We start from the raw sequence: 19,234 nt of genomic DNA, 5'->3' as shown, positions 1-19,234 counted from the left end.
GTTTGTAAACGCAGAAATTACTTTTTCACGTTCATTACTGTAAATACTATTTAATATATTTAAAAAAAGTCTGGGACATGGAATTCTGCGCAACGCGGAGAATCACCCATGTAATCTGCAAATATCTTGTCTGCATAACAATTTTTACAGAGGCCGCACTTACCCTATTTTCAAAGCGGAGACGATTTTGCGTTATTATTTATTATTTTATAGCACTTAATTGAGAATTTTATACAATTTTCCTAACGCATACAAATTGAATTCACACATTCGTTACAGATGAGAAAGAAAACCCCTTATTAGCCCAAGAGTACCAAAAACACCTTTCTTTCAATGTAAATATTTCATATATTTATTTTATTGAGTTTCTAAATCGAAAAAAAATTTATTAAATATTATAACTCATAAGTAACCCAAGTTCTCTGTTTCTGACTCATTCCCAAAGTATGCAATCGCTTGGAAATGGATGGGCGGGTAACTCCTAATACTGAAGCAAGCTCTTCCTGCGTTTGACACGAGTCCTCATTAAGCAATGCCTCCTATTCAGCTTCTTCGAAGGTTTTGGGCTTTCCTTCACGCGGACGATCGTCAATATTAAAATCACCGTTTTTGAAGCGACGAAACCAATCTCGGCACGTTGTTTCACTTAAAGCAGCATCTCCATAAGCTTTTTGTAGCTCTCGATGCGCTTCAGCCGGTGTTTTTTTCAAATGAAAGAGGAAAACCAACATTTCCCGCAAATGACGATTATTCGGCACGAAATCAGACATTTTCACAAAACAAAAAGTATATGATACCAAAGCAAAATCACTAATGTGTCGAAACAGTTTGTTTACCATATGTCTAAGCTTGGTTTATGACGTTTAGGTTATGTTAGAATCAAGGTGGATTTAATAAGGTGACAGCATTCACCCAGCTGAATTTTTCGCCGTAGGTATGGCTTACGTCAAAATGATATGCTTTGTTTGTATGTATTGGTATGTTTACATTCGGATGTTTACATTTGCTTGCTGATTTTGACATGATGCTTGCACCAAACGCAACAACAAATACAAGTAGGGTTTTACTTATATGTGTTTGCTGTCACCTGTAATAAATTCGCCTTGGTTAGAATCGAGTAGCACACACTGCTGGCGGCATCTATTGACAAACAGCGGGAACTTAGTTGCGTACCTAATAAAATATTTTTTTTTTTATAAAATTTGCTTTGTTATGACAGATTCTTTTTCTGCATTCATTTTTTGTTTTTTCTTAAAAAAAATGAGTTAAGGAATTTTTTAAATGGCGCAGAAAAAAAATTTAGCAAGTTATTTAATTTTCAGTTTTAATAAAACAAAATGAGAATCATTATGTTCGATAAAATATTTCAGATGAATATTGAATTGAATGAATATTTCGATGAAAATATTTCAGAATGTATATGCCCATTATTAATCCAACAATACTTCCAGATTATTATTTTTTTAGAGTTCTCTCAATTAAACTTGCATTTGTCATTATCTGCACTCTCAAATTCCTAACATCAGGCAATAAGAGTAGGGTGAGGGGGTCCATGGATAAATTACCTTAGCAAGTGGTTTGTAAAAAGCCACTCCAGCAATCTTAGATGGAGTGCAATTGCAGTGTTTATTGTTCATACTGCAATATTAACTGCCACATTTGCGTGGACTTATGTTCTATATCTATGATATATAAACAAACGGGATACACAATTAAGTTAAGGTTTTGAGAACACGCCACCTTCAGTACTGAATTCGCCTTCTTATTATTTTATAAAATAAGATTTGCTGCGTATAACCACGCTATAAATTGACAATTCGCAACGTCAACGAAAGTGCCTGATTATTTTGTGAAATTTCTTAAAATACACTCAATCTAACTTATTTTATCTTAAAATAAGAGCAAAAATGGCAGCCAATGGTGACCAAAAGATTGATGAAGCTGGTAAGTTCGTACTATTCCAAAAAGGGAATAATTAAGTCCTCAATATAGTTGCCATTACCAACAGTGGAAGTCCGCAACTATTTCCTAAAACTGCTGGAGCGGGACAAGGACATGTCATCGGGCACAGCTGCAATTAAAACCTTGCTGATGATTCTGGAAAGCAAACAATGTAAGCTATACGCCCGTACCTAACCGTTTCCTACAGTGAATATACTTTATTTGGTTCGCTTCAGTCGACACCATTCACATTCTCCATACGACAATGCGTGACGCTGTGGCGGCAATGCGCAACACAGACCTCTCAATAGCGGCTGTAGTGTCTGGCGGCGAACTCTTTTGTCGCTCCATTACACTAAGTTTGGACGACAAAGACATGGAGGAATGTAGAAAAATCATGGTACATCGTGGTAAAATATTTTTGTCGAAGCTGGAGAACTCTCGCAATGTGATTTCTCAACAGGCGAAGAAATTTGTTACTGATGGCTGTCGCGTACTAACACATTCACGTTCTCGTGTTGTGTTAAAAGCGCTTATAACTGCAGCAAAAAATAAGGAGTTTCAGGTTTATGTGGCACAAGGCGGGCCTGGCAATTCAGGGTAAATTATATAATTAAATATTTCCTCGTAAGCCATTTAAATTTGTTTTCTTTGAATACGTACTTTTTTCTTAATTTCAGCGCTCAAATGGTAGCCGATTTAGAACGAGCGGGGATTAGCAGTACGTTGATTTTGGATTCTGCAATAGGCTATGTAATGGAATCGATGGACTTTGTAATGGTAGGCGCTGAAGCGGTGGTTGAAAGTGGCGGAATTATAAACAGAATCGGCTCCTTCACCATGGGACTCTGTGCGCGCGAAATGAAAAAGCCATTCTATGTTTTGGCTGAAAGTTTTAAGTTTACTCGACTCTACCCACTAAATCAGCGCGATTTACCCGATGAATATAAGGTAAAAGGCCACGCAAATATTGTGTTTCGTCATGTTACAATTAATTCCGCTTTCTTTGTATTCAGTATTCACGCAAGCACCTGCTCGATGTGTCTAAAGTTCATCCACAGGTGGATTACACCCCACCCGCCTACATCACGTTATTGTTCACCGATTTGGGTATTCTTACGCCCTCTGCTGTTAGTGATGAATTGATTAAGCTCTATATGTAAAATACTAGAATAGATTGAAGACTGCGCGAATCAGTTACAATAATGCCAATCAGTCTTCTATATTTATTCATAATATTTTCAACAGTTCTAGATTAAATATAAATATCTTTTTTTCACTACCACGATATATCGATATGCTTTCTTGATTAGCTGAGACTTCAGAACTTCGAAATATACCGAAAAGCTAAAGACTTGGAACTTTGAGTATGACTCGGGCTCCACCTGCAATTAAATATTTAGTAGTTTGTTTTAAGTTTTATGAAAGGTGTAACCATTTTTGTCGTTGTTGTTGTTGCAACAGTTCAGCAAGTCCTACAAGCAGCAAGACATCGTCTCTCTCATCTAGCGGCAAGTCCAGAAAACAAGCAGCTTCGACGCATTGGGTCCATAGCGACAGGAGTGTTAGGTGGTTAGTATTGTGTGGGGTACATCCAGATTCCGAACATATATTGAGTAATTGTGCCCCGGCAAACTTGCCCTTTCTGGTGAGCGGAAACTCAATAATTTTATTGTTGCTGTTACAATGCATTGCCATCACTTGTAAGAACTATAGGAGTCATATCAGCTGAGCTCGTTTACAAATTTTGGAGTTGGTCAAAAAAATTACCATAAACACCGACGTTTTTTGTTGTTAAATTTTCCCATGACTATAAACTGAAGTTTTTAAACCCACGCAAGGCAAAAGGTGTAGAAAATACCGTATTCCACAAAATAAATAAAATTGTTTGAAAGTCAAAACCTTCAATCATATGCTTAAGGGGGTCCTCTAGTTTCTTGGGTCGAAAATATCGAATTTTTTTTTTTTTCATAAATCACAAAAGTATGTGCTGAAGGATTTTTCGATATTCGAAGTGGCTCACAAGTTACGGCCTTGAACGGAGCAGGTATACTTAGCGCGCTCAACGCTGCTCCGCACATGCGCGAACTTTGAAACGCGTTTTTCTCGAAACACTATTTTTCAAAATAGTGACCACGATATTTCAAAAACTACTGAACCGATCTTGTTCAAATATATACCTCATCTTTAATATATTATAAGCCAGCGATTGAACTAGGATTATCATGATTGCTTCGATAGTTTTTTTCCTATGAGCGAAAAAATTAAGAAAAAATAAGTAAAAAATAGAATTTAATTTTCAAAAGTGTATATAAAAATTAATTTTTGTAATTAAGAATTTATTCTAGTTCAATCGCTAGTCTTAAATATGAAGATTAAAATGTCGTTTGGTTTTTCGATTTCAGATAAGCCAAACAGCCGCAATCTTGGTCACCGTCAAGCACCTCTTTTACTTTATGTCTTCTTGTCGGCCACTATAACTTTTATTCTATTATATATTTTGTCTTCAAAAAATTTGTAAAGCTCATTTAAATGTTACTAAAGATTATGTGAACACAATGAGATTTATTATTTTGATCGTTTGCCCGTTAAAAATTATTGAAAAACCCGAAAAAAAACAGACGAGAAACTAGAGGACCCTATTAAGGGATCCTCGATGTATAGAATACAAAAGAGCGACCACCATCGAACCGTAGCATACCGTACGATATGGCACAATTTTTGGAAGTTAAAAAATAAATTTGGTCTTTAAAAAATTACAACGCCGAAAAGTTATTAAGAACCGCGTACAAAGAGTCCTTATAATTGAACATATTTAAAATTTCACAATCCTCTGGAAGTAATGCAGCAGCATTTGTATGAATTAAATTTGATTGCTTACATTTAAATTTTATTAGACATAGTAATTACGGCTTAAGAGCAACATTATCGCAAAGGTAATTTGGATACAATTAAATATGTATATAATGTTTTTAGTTTCATTTGATTACGGTTCACGTATAGCATAATTTTTGCATTTGCGCTGTTACTAATGGAAATTGGTAAATTTTATGCATATACATATTACACAAATAAGAACAAAGACTAACTCCAGCCCAGGGAACGCCGTAAGCGATTAGCAGCGGTATCATGATTTCGGTCGTTACGCGCGCGTTCAGCAGCATTTACAAATTCCATATACCTATTTGAATTTTCATCTTCATCATGCGGATCATCGCTAAGATAGTCGTCTGAATCAACGTCGTCGTCATCATCATCACCATCATCATCATCATCATCATCAACGAAATCTATTTGGTCTAAATCAGCCGCAGCCTGAAATTACAATTAGAAGTCTTTAATGGTTCAACATATAAGTTTCGCATATGACCTGTCCTGACTGTATATTAATTTCGATTTGCAAACGTATATCCATAATTAGGAAGATCGTTGTTACTAACATCGGTATAGTGACACGACTTTTCCATGCCAAATCGGTGAGGAAGAGAAAAACTTCGCCGAATGGCGTATTCATGTTTGCATGTATCTATGTTCTCTATTCTTGGAATTCCTCTTTTTTAACTTCCTTATCTTTATCTATTTGCTTATCGTTGTTTTCTTGTGTCGGTTCCTGTTGCAGTTGATCGTACTTCACAATGTGCACCAGTTCGCCCACAGAAATAGCTTGTACTGGTTGAAGATGTCTGTAGAACTCGGGATTGTTTAAGGGCTGATCCAAAGCTAAGACAGCATTGTTATTATCGGGATCACCATTATTCAGTAGCTGACGTAAACAGTCGTTGCGCTTTTCCGCTAGCGCTTCCACTAAATTAGCACCCTTTTTAATTTTCTGCAATTTTCGCTCTGTTTTGAGAATTCAAAAGCAAACAAAATATATTATTACATTGCCTATTTCAATTCTTTTGCTCAATCTTTTTTATGTTTGTCAACATACCGAGTCCACGCAAGTAATTATCGGAATCGGGTAATGGCTCGACGGCGCAAGCAATGGTGTTGCTATTTTTTTTGCCGCTCCTTGGTGACACCGTGTTTTCAAAATTATCTCTAATGTGTGCGTTTGACGCGGGTGCGAAGTTATCTTCAAATTCAAGGGGTGCTAGCTCAGAATTCTCTTTGCTCGGTTCTTGTAGAATGCTGTTATCCTTTGCACCGTTCTCTACCGAATTGTTCTGTTGACCTGAGTTTTGTACCATCCAAGGATCTGTCATTTTCCTACGAAACTCTTTAGTTTACACGAAGGTTTACAACAAAAATAAACAATCCGTTAAGACTGTAACATCTTAACGAAATATTAGTGAGTAATCACAGATTTAGACTATAAACAAATCATTAATAGTAAGCCAAATTCACTAACCAATTTCGTATTTTTCGCAATTTTTCTTCTTTCCACAAAGTCAGTCACAATAGTTGAGTGTACTTGGTATCAGATTACTCAGTTCATTACGGAACCGGTCAGAGAATTTTATTTTATTTGAACTTATTGAAAAAAATCCATTAAATGTTATTTAATTTTTTTTTGTTCATGGAATTTAAGAGTGTAAAAATGCTCATTACATATTAAAATATTGTTTTATATAAGAAAAAAGTATTATTACAAGTTTTCATAATGTATTCAAATATTCGTTTACCATGAAATTTTTATATTACATATACATATATCTTACCGATTTAAAAAAAAAACTTTATATTTACATGTAAATCCTTTCTAGATGTGGAATATTTCGGTGTTTTGTTTTGTTTAATTATTCTTAACGATATGAAGAAAAGACAAGGAGAAGGAATAGCTAATAATAAACAGTTAGAGGAAATTTGTAAACGACTTTCGACGAAATTCGATATTACATTTTATAATAAGCAATAAAGGCCAAAGCGTCTATGGACACACGTTTTTTTCTGTTATATGAATGCATACCTAACAAACATTTTATTAGTATTATGTCTACAAACCTGTTTTCTTTACCGACATCCATTTTATTTAGTTAGTACTTTAACGTTTTTCTTTACACGCGTAATAATAAGGAAACAACCCTGTGCCAAAAAGGTATTATCTAGAATTATTGTATAATCTCAGTTTTTGGAGAGAAATATTGTATGGGAAATCTCGATTTTTAATTACGGATCGGGAGTTAAGTACGAAAAAGTAGATCATCTACTTAAATGTGTACGTATTATAAGTTGTGTAGCCATTAGTTTACGAGATTTATTTAATAATCCAGTGATAGAACTCAAAGGAATTATAAAGAGACGTTTAATTTGAGAAAAACGTAGCAACACAAATCTCCAGTTATATGTCACTCAAAATCCAGGCATTACAAAAACGAAAGTGACGAGTGATTTTATTATATTAATATTATAATAATATTATATAATATTAAAATAGAGTTATAATGCTTCAAAGTTTACGTATAGTATACATACCCTTATATAGAAATAAAAAAAAGGCAATCCAAATTTTCACCATAGAATAAAATATTGTTTATACGTCATTGAAAGTCTTTTCTAGATATAAACTCCGAATATACAGGATTCGAGAGAAAAAATGGGAAAATTTTGTAATATATTAAAATATAAGGTTTTTTATAAAAAAATTGGAATAGAAAACTTTTTGTTTATGCATTCGTTTCAAAGTCAACCAGTTTTTTGTTTTATGGGATAGTGAGAATCAAGTGAAACCAAACAGTATGTATATATAAATCCTTAGTAAAATTTTAACGTAGAAATATTTGAAACCAATCACTATAATGAGTGCCTGGTAATATTTTTTGCAACGACACTATTTTTCGGACTGATGTTGGTATTGTAAAATTTTAAAATATTCCCCATTAATTTTTATGAAATTCTACTGAACATAAATGCAGGTCGTACCCAGTGTTGCCAATTTAGCGACTTTTTGTAGCTAGAATTGACGACTTTTGCTTGAGTCTTGGCGACAAAAAAAAGTTTTGACGACAAAAATGATTTAGCGACTTATCTGGCGACTTTTGGAGAGCAAATCAAACCCGTTTTAGGCAATAGATACTTTTCTGTCAACTTGATTACCCGTGAATGCCTTTTACCTTCCATACTCTAGAGTAACAATTTACTGACTATAGGTAAAATAACGCACTACCTATTGGTGTGTTATCGTTGATAAATTATCGATCTATAATTGAAATTTTAAATTTGTTTTTACCTTAAATTTTTTTATCAAATTAACAACAATCATACGTTGTATTAAGAAATAATAAAATATATCTAATTCAATTACACCTTGTTTCACACAATTGTAATGAGTAATCAAATTATTTTTACCACTGATCACATAAGAGCAATGCGGTCGGGGAATCCCCGGATTTTGCTATGTTCTGTACGTGAAACAATTGAATTGATATAGGCTCAGTTGACTGTTTACTATCTTCTAGCTTACTTACTTTTTAATTAATTTTAAGTAAATATAAAATATTTAAATCTATCTCTCAGAATGAAATTTAGGATCCGCCCCTGATGGAGTTAGCGACTTTCTAGCGACTTTTGATATTGGCCCTAGCGACTCAGAGTTTTTGGCGTTGGCAACACTGGTCGTACCGATAACGTAAAACCAATTGCTAGGGAAACGAATGTGTGCTGGGTGTATATGAAGTCGCGATCGTCCCATTTAATTAATTTATAAAAATCGTATTGAGCAAAATCAATTGTAATTTATTTACAACATTTCACCGAGATAGAAATAAGTTTTATGAATCCAATTATCCAAAATATTTAAAATTTTATAAAAAATAAGAAATATTAAATTCGGTTCGGACTCAAATTTAATTTTACTAAAATTTACACTGATATTTATAGCTTGGCTCTGTCCGAATTTAGGTAATTTTGACTAGCATAAACGTTATCCCTTTTAAGTCAGTCTTCACCGGGAATTAATATCATTATTGAGTTTCGCAAAGAAATCTAAGCTTTTTACTGAGTTCTCGCTTGTAATATCAGATTGGTGGACGGAAATTTGGTTATAACATAGAACAAAATTGACAAGGTTCTATCCGATTTAATAATACTCGTATTTATGTCACATACCCAATTTTGGTGGCTGGCAATACATGTATCAAGGTAAGGGGGAGTTTTTAAGTGATTTTTGAGATACAAGTAATTAACTATAACATTGTGACTTCGCCAATTTTTCAAAAATCGGTATCTTTTTTTAGTTCGAATTTTTTATGAAAATTACCGTTATTAACCGATTTCGCCCAATTCAATACCAATCCATCTTGGGCAAAAGTAAAATCTGTTCCAACTTTAAATTTACAAATGTTATTTTTAATCCAGCTACCGTTGACGCGGACGGTCAAAGGACAGTCAGATAATGCTAAATTTACTCCTCTCCTCATTCTGAGTTTTTTGATGTACTAATAGTCTATATTGGTCGTAGTTATTGACTGATTTCGCCCAATTTCAATACGAATTTACCTTGGAAAAAAGTAACATATGTTTCAACTTTTAATTTCAAAATGTTTTTTTTACTCCAGCAATCGTTGACACGGGCGGTCAAAGGACAGACATATGCTAAGCTACAGACAGATGCATATGCTAAGTTTACTCCTATCTTCATTCTGAGCCTTTTGATATACTAAAAGTCTATATCTATGTCGATTAATTTATGCTTTTATATACAACCGTTATATATTTGATTAAAGAAGTGTTTTTCTTTCTATTGTTTTCTTGCTTGTTTGCAATCTGATTGAAATTCTGAATTCAAACTACCAAATTGCAGAATAAAACGGTTTTTGTTTTACTTTGGATCTCCCCTTGTATGAATTCGCTTTGGTTTATTCATTGTGAATGGCCGCAACCGAAAGACCAAGCATGTAAATAACTCGTGGGATACCGCTGATTGCATTTTGCATTTTTTGTTAATTTTCTGTTTGAATTACATTTTAAGTACGTAAATTAAATAACAATGGTTACAAAAACAGAAACAGTAGATGCAGATATGAAAATAGATACTGTACCTACTGAAGATCTCAAGTTGCGCCCTATTAACTGCGAACTAAACCCACTAACACGTTCTGATGGATCGGCTTTATTTACGCAAGGTATGCGATGTAACTACCTTGTTTAAATATTAAATACCTTCAAATGATTTATTACTATTTAGGAGATACCTGTGTCCTCTGCTCAATGCTGGGTCCAGTCGAAGTAAAGTCGCAGAATCTGAATATAGAAAAGGCGTACGTGGAGTGCATTTACCGGCCAAAAGCTGGCATACCGACTATAGAAGACAAATTAAGGGAGAGTATTATACGCGATACCTGCGAGTCGGCACTGTTAACCGTGTTGCATCCTCGTACCACCATTTCAATACAAATACAGGAGTTAGATAATCGATGTGGTGTAAGTAAATAATATGAAAATCGTAATTACGTGGCTACATCTTGAAGCTTTTTCTAGCTTGAAGCATGTGCAATAAATGGCGCTTGCATGGCTTTGCTCTCTGGTGGTGTGCCCATGAAATTTACCATTGCTGCAGTAAACTGTATTGTGGACAAGGATGACAAAGTAATACTTGATCCAGATCATTGTAAGGCGATTGGAAAACGTGCTAGTTTTATATTTGTGTTTGATAGTTTAGAAAAGAATTTAGTAACGGTCCATACGAGCGGTCGCTTTAAAATGGCTCAATTTAACGATGCAGAATGTATGAGCCGCGCAGCCAGTCAGAAAATATTCAATTTTTACCGACGTATTATATCAAACTTCCACAATAAATCTTTACTTACTGCCGATACTAAAGCACGAAATACAGAAGCAGAACCATTAGTCAAAGTGGAAACCATGGATTTATAGAACTTTGGCATACCTTATTTAAAATAAAGACGAAATAAGCGGATTTAAAAGTAACAAATACATATTTTAAAACTTTTTATTGCTTTGGTCATTATAGCTATTTGCATAAAACTGTTTAATTGAGCTAAAATAAAGAGGTGTGCCTTTAAGGATCTGTGAGTTGGACTCACAAATCTTGGCAACTACAAAATCACCCGTTGTTATTTCTTTTTTGCTTTCCATTTCACCATCTAATTTCATGGCTGGTACAATGACTTTAATGTTGGCGTCATTGCGTCCAAACCAGAATTGATCTGACCTTTTACTTTTCCCCTCAATAAGTATAAGCTCGTCACGACCTTCGAAATTCTTATGTAAATCCGTAGCACCTTCACGGAACACCTGCACCATGCGCTGCAAGCGTTCAGTTTTAACCACCGCCGGCACATCATCTTTATAACGTCGATGTGCAGTTGTCCGTTCACGCATACTATAAGCGAAAAGAAACGCTACGTTATAACGTACCTGTTCCATAAGAGTTAGTGTGTCTTTGAACTCGTCTTCAGTTTCACCGCAAAAGCCGCAAATGAAATCGCTGGATAGACCGACGTTGGGCAGCATTGTTCGTATGGTGTCCACCAAGCGAAGGTACGCATCACGTGTATAACCACGTCGCATACGCTCTAGCACCGCATCATTCCCAGATTGTGCAGGCAGGTGTAAATTTTTACAAACATTCGGATAGTCTCGTATGACACGCAACACATCTTCGGAAAAATCTTTCGGATGTGGTGATGTGAAACGTATACGCATATCAGGTGCTGCCTCAGCTACCTGTCGCAGCAGCTCATCGAAGCGCATGCCACCCAGCTTGGGTTTATAAACTGTACTGAAACCTGGCACAACTTTATTCTTTGCAATGGTTTCTATACTGCTTTCAGTGCTTGCGGTAATGTCCCGGTAGCTGTTGACATTTTGTCCCAGCAGAGTGATTTCCTTTACGCCACTGTTCTGTAGTTCTTGAACTTCTTGCACAATTGACTCTATTGGGCGTGAACGTTCACGACCACGTGTAAACGGTACAATGCAATAAGTGCACATATTGTCACACCCACGCATTATTGATACAAACGCAGTTGGTGATTCGGCATTCAAGCGCACTGGCATCACATCAGCGTACGTCTCGTCGAGAGAAAGCAGTACATTAATGGCCGATTGTTGATAATGTCGCGATATGGCGAGTAAACGGGGAAGATCCTTGTAACTATCTGGTCCGGCAATCACATCGACGCATCTTTCACGTTCAAGTAAACGTTCTTTCAGTCGCTCCGCCATACAACCCAGGACAGTGATTTGTAGTGGACCGTGTCGTGCAGAACGACGGTTTTTCATTGCGTTTAAATGCTTTAAACGATTCCAGATCTTTTGTTCGGCGCCGTCGCGTACAGCGCATGTAACCAACATGATTACATCTGCCTTTTGTGCTTCCTGACAACGCTCGTAGCCGTTTTGTTGTAAAATAGCCCAAACCACTTCGGTGTCATTGGTGTTCATTTGACAACCGTAAACCTCAAAGTATACTTTACGCCCTTGTCCATTGTAATTCTCCGGCAGCAAATAAGGAATCTGCGATACTTCACCGTCAGCCTCTAATTTTGCATGAGATGGTGTGCGTTTGGCATTGAAGAACTCCTGCAGACCTGGGCCGGCTGCTACCTTTTCCAAAAATGTTTCACGTGTCTTGTGGGATTTCGTTGAGATAGAGTTGGCGCTGGTCACCTCTCCACTCGATCTCCGATACAATATTGTACCTTGCCAAGCCGCAGAGTTACGTTGTAGGACAATTGATTGCAGAGTTTTTAAGTATTGACTGATCCACCGTGCTTTCATCATAGCTCGGCAGCGCTTAGCTATGGTTCTTCTTCAACATTCCCCTGTTAATATATTTATTCTTTATAGATTCATCAAGTTCAAAATATTTAAAAAAAATTACCTATTAACCGCACGACAAACCAGTCAGTTCATGAGATTACGGCATAAACAATTTGCTTCTTTTTCGGAAATATTCACAATTACCCTTCATAAAACAGGGTGTACCAGAAAAATAGAGCAACGGTTTAAGCATATATTTTGTAAAATCTTTTTTAGGTCAATAGAAAAAAATTATATTTTTTCGAGGTGCCTACCTATTCTTAAAGTACCGATGCTCGTCTATGTATATGTGGATTTAGCAATGGGCAATGATTTATATAGAGCCTCTCTTTGTTAGTATAAACTGTGCTTTGAAATCTCTTCAGTATACAATTTTGTTTAGCCCTTTACAAATTGTTCCAGGATTGGCGAGCTAGCATACCTCTCCCTCCACTTTCATATGGGAAAATAACTAATCGAACCCCTGACGGCATCTCAGTTTATATTAACATGTCAGAATACCTCTCAGTAACTTTAAACTGATCTTAGATCTTAGTGTTAATTAGCGTCGTTTCTTTTATTGGCGTTGTTGTTGTTGTTTTAGCAATTAACTTTGCCTTGCCAGTGTAGTGTAAATCATCGGTCGTCTACGTCTAGTTCATCTAACGAAACTTCTTGGTTCGTCAGGTTGGGTCCAGAGGGAGAGGGGTGTTAGATGAGTGGGTTTGATGGGGCATGTGAAAAGGTGGTTAGTACGTGAGGGGTGCCTTCACATGCCGGACATATGTTTAGTATGTCGGGGTTAGTTCTGGATAGGTAGGGGTTTAACCTGCTACAGTATCCAGAAAGTAATTGTGCCAAGGTTACGCGGGACTCTCGGGGAAGTTGGAGCTCGTTGTTGTTGTTGTTGTTTTAACAGCATAGGTAGCCCTGTCTGTGTAGGCATATCATCGGTCATCTTCGTCTAGCTCATCTAGGGGTAGGCCCAGGAAACGTGCTGTTTCGACAGGTTGGGTCCAGAGGGAGAGGGGGCCTAGATGAGTCGGTTTGAGGGGGCATGTGAAGTGGTGGTTAGTGTAGTTCGGGGTACCTTCACATGCCGGACATGTATTTGGTATGTCGGGGTCGATTCTGGATATGTAAGAGTTTAACCTGCTACAGTATCCAGAACGTAATTGTGCCAGTTTTGTCCTGGATTTCGTCAGCGTAGTCTAAGAGGTGTCTCCTGACGTGCCTGGTAGGCGGCTCAGGCTCAAGCAGGTGTCTGCAGGGGTGAAATCTGCGGTAACATCCCAGCAGGAACTGCTTGCTGAGCAGTTTGTTGTGCTCCGCTACTGGGAGCATTTGTGCCTCGTTATTTAAATGTTGTATCGGAGACATCAGGAGGCACCCGGTCGGTGTCCGAATGGCGGTATTTTGACAAGTCTGTAGCTTTGTCCACTGCGAATCACTAGTTCCAGGCGACCAGACAGGCGCAGCATAGTTTAGAACCGGCCGGCCTATTGCCTTATGTGTCGATAGTAACATTACTTTGTCTTTGCCCCAAGTGCTGCCGGCCAGCGATTTGAGGGCCTTGTTGCGATTTTGGACTTTTGTGGCAATTGCGGTTGTATGCGCAGAGAAGGAGAGCAAGCTGTCAAAGGTTACACCCAAAATTTTGGGGTTATTTACCGTCGGAATTGGTGTGCCATCGACTTTTACCTTAAGGGACACCTTGAACTCCTAGTAGCCGTGGAGGCATCAGATGCCTGCTGGCGGGAGCAACACGTGGCCACATACCGTGTGGACCACTCCCTATGCGACTTAAGGCCTGAACAGGTCTTAAGGTGGCTCCACCCGTTGCACTTGTTACACCTAACCGAGGTGGAGTTCGGGTGAAGCCGTTTGTGGCAGACGCAGCAGTAGAATACTTCTGGCCCAGGGTTGGATTCGATTCCAGCCCTGAGGAGAAGCATTTGGAGCAGGATTGCTGCGAGAGTTTGCTCCTGTGACGTAAGGGGTGGGTGATATGCGATACCCTAGACAGGGCTAGTATACTGGGGCGGCAGCCCTTGGTCGGGAAAAACCCGAGTCATTCCGGTAACGTAGAACCGGCTGCCATGGGAATTGTTGGAGCTCGTCGTCTGCAATGTTTGGTGGTTGGACTCTGATGACGGCATTCAGGGTCGGGAGCTTAAGAATGTGGTAAGATGAATGCCGTTAATTGTCTGTACACTGGCGGATCCAGTAATTGTCGGTCTGTTTTGTTCTGGATCTCGTCCGCGCAATTGAGGAGGTGCCTCCTGACGTGCCAGGGAGGCGGCTCAGGCTCGAGCAGGTGTCTGCATTGGGGAGACCTGCTAGCTGAGCAGTTTGTTATGCTCCTTTACAGGGAGCATAAGAGCCTCGTCGTGTAGATGTTGAAGTGGGGACATCAAAAGACATCTTGTCACAGTCCTAATGGCAGTATTTTGACAAGCCTGTACCTTCGTCACTGTCGATAGTAACATTACTTTGCCTTTGCCCCAAGTACTGTCGGCAAGCGATTTGAGAACCTTGTTGCGATTTCAGACTTTAGTGGCAATATGTGGTTGTGGTTGTATGCCCCGAGAAGGAGAGCAAACTATCAAAGGTAACTCCCAAGATTTTATGGTTGTTAACAGTCGGCATTGGTGTGTCGTCGACTTTTATCTAAAGTTGCAGTTTCACCACCTTTATCCAGGTGATGTAGAGGGTCGCCGCAGACTTCGTGGGGGAAAGTTGTGGGTTCTTCGCAGTGAAAAAGCGAGAAAGGCAGGCGAGGTAATCGTTTACTCAACAGTCATTCCTCAACACCATTATCGTGCAGTCGTCGGCGTAGGAGATCAGGGAGACTCCCTCTGGTGGCTGGGCGAGTTTTGATACATAGAAGTTAAAAAGCAAGAATGGAAGGGCGCCTCCCTACGGAACTCCTTGCTTTATTTTCCTCTGTTTAGAGATTTAGTCTCGAAATAGCACCGACGAATCCCGACCACTCAGGTAGTTCGCGGTCCACCTCTTCAGCCCTGGCGGAAGTGTCGACTGTAAAATATCATCTAGTACCGTGGCGCGGCTGACAGTGTCGCAAGCCTTTTCTAGGTCCAACGCTACTAGGACAGTCCTTTCGCAGCGGCGGTTTTGGTTAACCCCGCGGTTAGTCTGGGCATTTATGGCGGTGAGTGCTGTGGTGGCACTGTGCACTCTTCGAAAGCCATGCTGGTGTGAGGATGTGGTCAGGTGTTTCGTGTAGAGTGGGAGTAGAAGGGCTTCAAGAGGTTTCACTACTGGGGAACGGAGAGTTATTGGCCGATAAGAGTCCCCTAGATTGGCAGGTTTCCCAGGTTGCAGTAGTGAGACCACTCTCCTGATTTCCACTTGTCAGTAATTATGAGAGTGGCCATGGACATATTGAAAACCCTTGTGAGGTACTTTACTCCCAATGGACTCAGATTTTCAACATCAGCATGTTTAGTCCGTCAAGGCCAATGGCTTTAGAGGATTTCATTTTGTTGATGTTCCCCTCAACCTCATTACTAGAGAGAGGAAGTGGCGCACTGTTGTTCGTAAGTTTGCGCAGCCGTCTGGTGGCGCTACGCTTGGATCTGTCGGCCGAAGGATGCAGTATGAGTTGTTGGCTAAAGTAGCCCGTGTAACTGTTAAAGATGATATCTGCCTTGTCGTTGTGCTTCGTCGGGTTCGACAGAGACCGGATTTGTATGTACCGGATTCTTCCAGCAGTTATGAAGCGAGCCGCAGCAGCTGTGAGCACCTTGTGGAATGCGCGTTCGCCTACGCGCACATCGGTGGGGATGGGGAGAACGGCGAAGGTGTCCTCGGTAAATTCCGCGAATCTGGGCCAATTAGCTTTGTTAAAGTTACATAACAATTTGCCTCTTCGTTTCTCTTCATGCCTTATGGATTGGTACTTAGACGAGCATGATTGTAATAATTTCAACTAAGGCATTAAGCTTCGCTAGGTACTCCAGGATCAATGACAATTTTATCTCAAACGAGGACAAAAAGATAATGTAAAATGCTCGTTTCGAACACTGGTCTTTTCACATAGATTTATGATACCAATTTCCGCTGGAAATATACATGGAAGACTGCCCATCCGCATGAATGTCTTTGCTCTAGAATCAAAGGTGTCAGCTTCTATGTTTTCCGAGTTTTAGAGTCATCCCTTCACTAGTGTGTTGCCTGGAATGGAGCGGTTTTAGCTAACTTACTTTCCTTTAAAGCCGATCATTTATATTGAAGTCATCTGTGGAAAATGGAGGTAAAGGGAGCCGTGCTCAAAGGTTCTTTATGATTCAGGACAACATCACTTTCGATTTTTCAGGGCGTGTAGTGAACGAGTCTGTGAACAAAAATACCAAGGCGCATTCCAAAAATCGGGGGAGAAGCTTGGCCGAAACGCCGTTCAATGAAGTATGTGCGCTACAGCTTGTGAACCTTGTCCATCCATCCAGAGCAATCTCTACTCTATAAATATTGTATACGTAAATGTAGTTACCGTTTAAAAAATTGTATTCTATCTAAAATGAATTTTTGTTTAAAAGTTTAAAGGAATTCATATGCGCTTACATACATAAATATAAAAGCAATTATCACACACCAAAGCATGCCATACCAGTAAATACTACATTGGCATCTATGTACACCTGTGTTCACAACAATAGCACATATGGCAAACTTCTGATATTTTACAATATTTTATTTTGTTTTATAAAAATATAATTCATACTACAAAAAAAAAAAAACAAAAAAAAAACCATACAACTCAAAATTTCAAATTTTGTAATTAAAAAAATTTAAATTTTTTTTATTGAAATTTAAAACTTTTTAGTCAAAATTGAAAAAAAATCTGGATATGCAGTTTTGTAGCCCATTTAATTTTGGCGCGCCGAGTTAAAGTGGCTCAAAATTCGTATTGACTTTTTTTAATTTTTTTGTTGAGGGTGTTATGCATTTTCTTTCTTATAACGAATGCTCGAAATATTCTTATTAGCCCTATTTTTTTTTTTCAAGAATAAAAACAATAAATAAAAAATAAATGTATAAATAGTCAAAACTTTGAAACATGTCGCGTTGCTATTATTATGAACACAGGTGTACACACTTATATACGTCACATAACTCAAAGATGGTTTTTTCGTTTGACAAACTATTGAATTTCTCACAAAACTTTTAGGGTGTCAGACAAAACTTTGTGTGCCTGTGTACGTAGTCAGATGTGTGTTTGTTAATGCTTACCAGTATGTGTGTATGTATTTGGTTTAATTTTATGGTGTTTAAGTGTTGCGCGTTAAAAAGAAAAGTTCCGGATCTTGGAATGCTCCGGCTAAATTTGAGAGAATCCGTAACAAAAGCATTCATTTTTGGGTTCTGCGTTGACAATGCGCAGGATGTTATTAAAAAGTGGAATACAAAGGCACAATATCGATGTAGAAATCCATACGCGTGTGGTGTTATGCTGGCATGGTATCCCTGCAGAGAAATCCACTTGTAACGAACTGGTATGCTTCTAGTGATTTTAGAACCATGACTACTTAGCGTTTTATATATTTTAAAATAAAGTAGTAATTGGTGAATTTTACATATCGATGCGCTAAGGAATGTTAATTTCCCCACTGTATGCCTTTTTCAGTAGTTCCGAACCAGTGCTTCGGCAATGCCGCTGTCATAATAATTGATAGACTAGAGCTAAGGTGTACCATTTGGGAGTTCCTCGGTTCCCGAACAATGTTTCTATTTTTATATTGCATTAGCGCGAAAGAGCATAAAACCTTGTTTAACGGTATATAGATATAAAGGGCCCGCCATCTATCGTTACGGATTTGAACTAGGTATTATTTGAAGAATGGTAACATTTAGCTGTCATCTGATTTGACAGAAAATTAGTTTTATACTTCCGCTGAACGAAAATGGTTGTGTGTACGCTCAAAGAACGCTGGGAAATATTGCGACATTACTTTGAAAATCATGGTAATGTCGCAGAATGTGTACGAAAATTACGTACGGCAATGGGAAGAAGAAATGCACCGAAATTCTGATATCGTTTGGCCGCCTCGGGGCTGCGATTTGACGCCGTTGGATTATTATCTTTGGGGTGCCGTCAAAGTCCAGTGTTATGCGAACAAACCAGCAACAATTGATGCACTGAAGACCAACATACGCGATGTCATAGCTGAAATACAGCCGCATACAATCGAAAATGTGTTGAAAAATTGGACCGATCGTATGGGATGGTGCATGGCTAGCCGAGACAGATATATGCATGAAGTTGTGTTCCATCATTAACCGAAAGGATTGTACTTCAAAATAAAAAAAAAACAGTTTGGAAAAATATTGAGTAGTTTCTTTTTTATAGCATTTTTAATTCCGTAAAGTTATATGGCGGACCCTGTACAAGTATACAAACCCGTGCATACCAATATGCTCTGAGTTACGAAATTAATCGATGTATCTACATATGTATCTCTGTCCTCCCTTCATCCACACACCATAGGTTAGGTCAGGTTTCAGCGATTGTCTACTATGGGACACACACAGGGTCATAGCCCATTGTAATGCCGCTCGGGGAATT

The 19,234-nt window shown here is 38.2% G+C and overlaps 5 protein-coding genes across 5 annotated transcripts; 2 read left to right on the top strand and 3 right to left on the bottom strand.

Moving 5' to 3' along the window:
- The first annotated feature begins 1,800 nt into the window (after positions 1-1,800).
- On the top strand, positions 1,801-3,231 carry LOC128854901 (translation initiation factor eIF-2B subunit alpha). Its single transcript, XM_054089357.1, has 5 exons — positions 1,801-1,944; positions 2,009-2,113; positions 2,178-2,541; positions 2,622-2,892; positions 2,958-3,231. Exons 1-5 carry the CDS (start codon positions 1,908-1,910, stop codon positions 3,102-3,104), a joined length of 924 nt encoding a protein of 307 aa, XP_053945332.1. The 5' UTR covers positions 1,801-1,907; the 3' UTR covers positions 3,105-3,231.
- Positions 3,232-4,794: 1,563 nt separating this feature from the next.
- Positions 4,795-5,455, bottom strand: LOC128854903 (uncharacterized). The gene is made up of 2 exons (XM_054089359.1): positions 5,312-5,455; positions 4,795-5,256 (listed from the first exon to the last, which is right to left on the bottom strand). The coding sequence occupies exons 1-2, from the start codon at positions 5,453-5,455 to the stop codon at positions 5,026-5,028; spliced, it is 375 nt and encodes a 124-aa protein (XP_053945334.1). The 3' UTR covers positions 4,795-5,025.
- A 21-nt stretch (positions 5,456-5,476) lies between these two features.
- On the bottom strand, positions 5,477-6,315 carry LOC128854902 (uncharacterized). Its single transcript, XM_054089358.1, has 2 exons — positions 5,876-6,315; positions 5,477-5,784 (listed from the first exon to the last, which is right to left on the bottom strand). The coding sequence occupies exons 1-2, from the start codon at positions 6,147-6,149 to the stop codon at positions 5,477-5,479; spliced, it is 582 nt and encodes a 193-aa protein (XP_053945333.1). The 5' UTR covers positions 6,150-6,315.
- Positions 6,316-9,762: 3,447 nt separating this feature from the next.
- On the top strand, positions 9,763-10,951 carry LOC128854900 (exosome complex component RRP46). The gene is made up of 3 exons (XM_054089356.1): positions 9,763-10,007; positions 10,070-10,305; positions 10,363-10,951. The coding sequence occupies exons 1-3, from the start codon at positions 9,872-9,874 to the stop codon at positions 10,756-10,758; spliced, it is 768 nt and encodes a 255-aa protein (XP_053945331.1). The 5' UTR covers positions 9,763-9,871; the 3' UTR covers positions 10,759-10,951.
- Positions 10,802-12,832, bottom strand: LOC128854899 (CDK5RAP1-like protein). Its single transcript, XM_054089354.1, has 2 exons — positions 12,731-12,832; positions 10,802-12,671 (listed from the first exon to the last, which is right to left on the bottom strand). Exon 2 carries the CDS (start codon positions 12,628-12,630, stop codon positions 10,825-10,827), a length of 1,806 nt encoding a protein of 601 aa, XP_053945329.1. The 5' UTR covers positions 12,631-12,671; positions 12,731-12,832; the 3' UTR covers positions 10,802-10,824.
- Positions 12,833-19,234: the final 6,402 nt, after the last annotated feature.

The sequence above is a fragment of the Anastrepha ludens genome, chromosome 2 (assembly GCF_028408465.1).
Source record: "Anastrepha ludens isolate Willacy chromosome 2, idAnaLude1.1, whole genome shotgun sequence".
NCBI lineage: Eukaryota > Metazoa > Arthropoda > Insecta > Diptera > Tephritidae > Anastrepha > Anastrepha ludens.
Note: the sequence above shows the minus strand (reverse complement) of the source record. Positions and strands in the feature narration are given on the sequence as shown.